Source organism: Centroberyx affinis, unplaced genomic scaffold (genome assembly GCF_046629955.1).
Source record: "Centroberyx affinis isolate AG114_WGS23_722 - 3 ecotype Tasmania unplaced genomic scaffold, CSIRO-AGI_Caff_v1 ptg007422l_1, whole genome shotgun sequence".
Lineage (NCBI taxonomy): Eukaryota > Metazoa > Chordata > Actinopteri > Beryciformes > Berycidae > Centroberyx > Centroberyx affinis.
This window is the reverse complement of record NW_027283745.1, coordinates 7,501-10,000: the sequence shown is the minus strand read 5'-3', so window position 1 is coordinate 10,000 and position 2,500 is coordinate 7,501. Positions and strand designations below refer to the sequence as shown.

Below are 2,500 nucleotides of genomic sequence, written 5' to 3'. Positions count from 1 at the left end.
TAAGTAATAAGTATAACTAATGATATCAGAATATTAACATGTAGCTCTCACCTCTGTGTTGTTGTTGCAGGAGTGGAGAATCTCCTGTAAACACAACGAGAAACCACATGAGAAACTCTGAGGGGTGAGACAGGTGGGAACAGACAGACGGACAGACAGACAGACAGGCAGACAGACAGACAGACAGACAGACAGACAGACAGGCAGTACCTGCAGTCTCTGTGTTCTCTCCTGGTCAGTCTTCAGATCCAGCAGGTCGTCGATGTTCACCTCCTCTGGCATCTCCTCCTCCTGCGGGTCAAATCATTTAACATCTTTTATTAATTAGATCACCTTTAGACTTTTTGATAGAATGAATTAAGGAGGAAAACGAGCTCTGATATCTGAGCTGTGCTGACTGAGCAGAGAGGAAGCTGGACCGCTGGACGGACTTGAACGCATCAATATTCTCCTGAGTGTTATTGGTTGGTTTGTTAGCTTGCTAGCTTTAGCTAGAATCGAGAACCTGGAGGTAGAGAGGAAATATTTGTTTGGCAGCCATATTTGATATTTGATTTAGTCAATCAGGATTGTAGCTGCAGCAGGAATTGGCCGAGTTGTGATGTCCTCGCTCTTCCCAACATGGCTGCACAGATCGCAGAGTCGCACGTGAACGGAAATAAATTCAAACAATAAAGCCCAAAGGTTAGAGACCTACAAAATCAAATAAAATGATAACCATTGGTTTTGTTGTGTTTATATAGCTGTTTTGAAGCCTTGTTCCAATAAAAAAAACTGGATAATATTTATGAAATATTTTAACTTGAAACGGGTCAAATTTGACCCGAACACAATAGGAAGGTTAATGTGTGTTAACAGAATATTGAACTGAGGAACATAGGACACATAGGACCCTGGGAACATAGGACTTTGGGAACTTAGGACCTTGGGAACATAGGACCTTGGGAACATAGGACTTTGGGAACTTAGGACCTTGGGAACATAGGACCCTGGGAACATAGGACCCTGGGAACATAGCACCTTGGGAACATAGGACCCTGGGAACATAGGACCCTGGGAACATAGGAGCCTGGGAACATAGGACCTTGGGAACATAGGACCCTGGGAACATAGGACCCTGGGAACATAGCACCTTGGGAACATAGGACCCTGGGAACATAGGACCCTGGGAACATAGGACCCTGGGAACATAGGACTTTGGGAACTTAGGACCTTGGGAACATAGGACCCTGGGAACATAGGACTTTGGGAACTTAGGACCTTGGGAACATAGGACCCCGGGAACATAGGACCCTGGGAACATAGGACCTTGGGAGCATAGGACCGTGGGAACATAGGACCCTGGGAACATAGGAGCCTGGGAACATAGGACCTTGGGAACATAGGACCCTGGGAACATAGGACCCTGGGAACATAGCACCTTGGGAACATAGGACCCTGGGAACATAGGACCTTGGGAACATAGGACCCTGGGAACATAGGACCCTGGGAACATAGCACCTTGGGAACATAGGACCTTGGGAGCATAGGACCTTGGGAACATAGGACCCTGGGAACATAGGAGCCTGGGAACATAGGACCCTGGGAACATAGGAGCCTGGGAACATAGGACCCTGGGAACATAGGAGCCTGGGAACATAGGACCTTGGGAACATAGGAGCCTGGGAACATAGGACCTCAGGAACATAGGACCTCAGGAACATAGGACCTCTGGAACATAGGACCCTGGGAACATAGGACTTTGGGAACTTAGGACCTTGGGAACATAGGACCCTGGGAACATAGAAGTCTGGGAACATAGGACCTCGGGAACTTAGGACTTTGGGAACTTAGGACCCTGGGAACTTAGGACCCTGGGAACATAGATACGCTCCCTACAGCCCAGGAGGGTCTGAAATTCATCAAGTCCATACAGGCTCACAGTAAAGTTTCCAGTGTTAGTCTCTCTCTGAAACTGTTTATATGATTCCAGTCAACACTCAAAAATTGGCTGTGTGTATTTTTGGGGCTCTGTACAGACGTAAAGAGAGTCTGCTACCCTGCAGACTGTACTAGAGAGATTTCCCACAGTTCATTGCACTGTGGATATGATATAAAAGACGTCAGGTGACATAAAACAGAACCTGATCTCACAGAAAAACGTGAAATTAACACGACTTGTTAACAGCAAATTACGTGCTGGTGGAACGTAAAGTGTTGTGTGTCAGTTTTCCCCCGAAGGAAACGGTTCCATGAAGGACACACGACTATAAACAGGAAGTAGTGTCACATTGAAACAGCGTGGTGACTAGTAAAGGTGTTGTGGTCGGGGGGGTGGACGGGCGTTTGAGTTTGCCTTTGATGTCGGCGACCGGGGTTCGATTCCCAGTGTTTTAAAAGGACATTTCAACCGTAAGTCACATTTTCAATTTTAACAAATGTTTTTCTTATTTAAAGGTATAATATGTAACATTTCTGCATTAAAATGTCTAAAAACGACTAGACCTATGTTATGTATTTT

The 2,500-nt window shown here is 45.9% G+C and overlaps 1 protein-coding gene across 1 annotated transcript in view; it reads right to left on the bottom strand.

Moving 5' to 3' along the window:
- Positions 1–2,500, bottom strand: part of LOC139639574 (protein phosphatase 1 regulatory subunit 14A-like) — an 8,428-nt gene that overhangs the window by 4,204 nt on the left and 1,724 nt on the right. Inside the window, exons 2-3 of the mRNA XM_071513698.1 lie at positions 211–291; positions 52–84 (exon numbers count right to left, since the gene is read on the bottom strand). Coding sequence (XP_071369799.1) covers positions 52–84; positions 211–291 — 114 coding nt within the window. The remainder of the gene's footprint in view (positions 1–51; positions 85–210; positions 292–2,500) is intronic.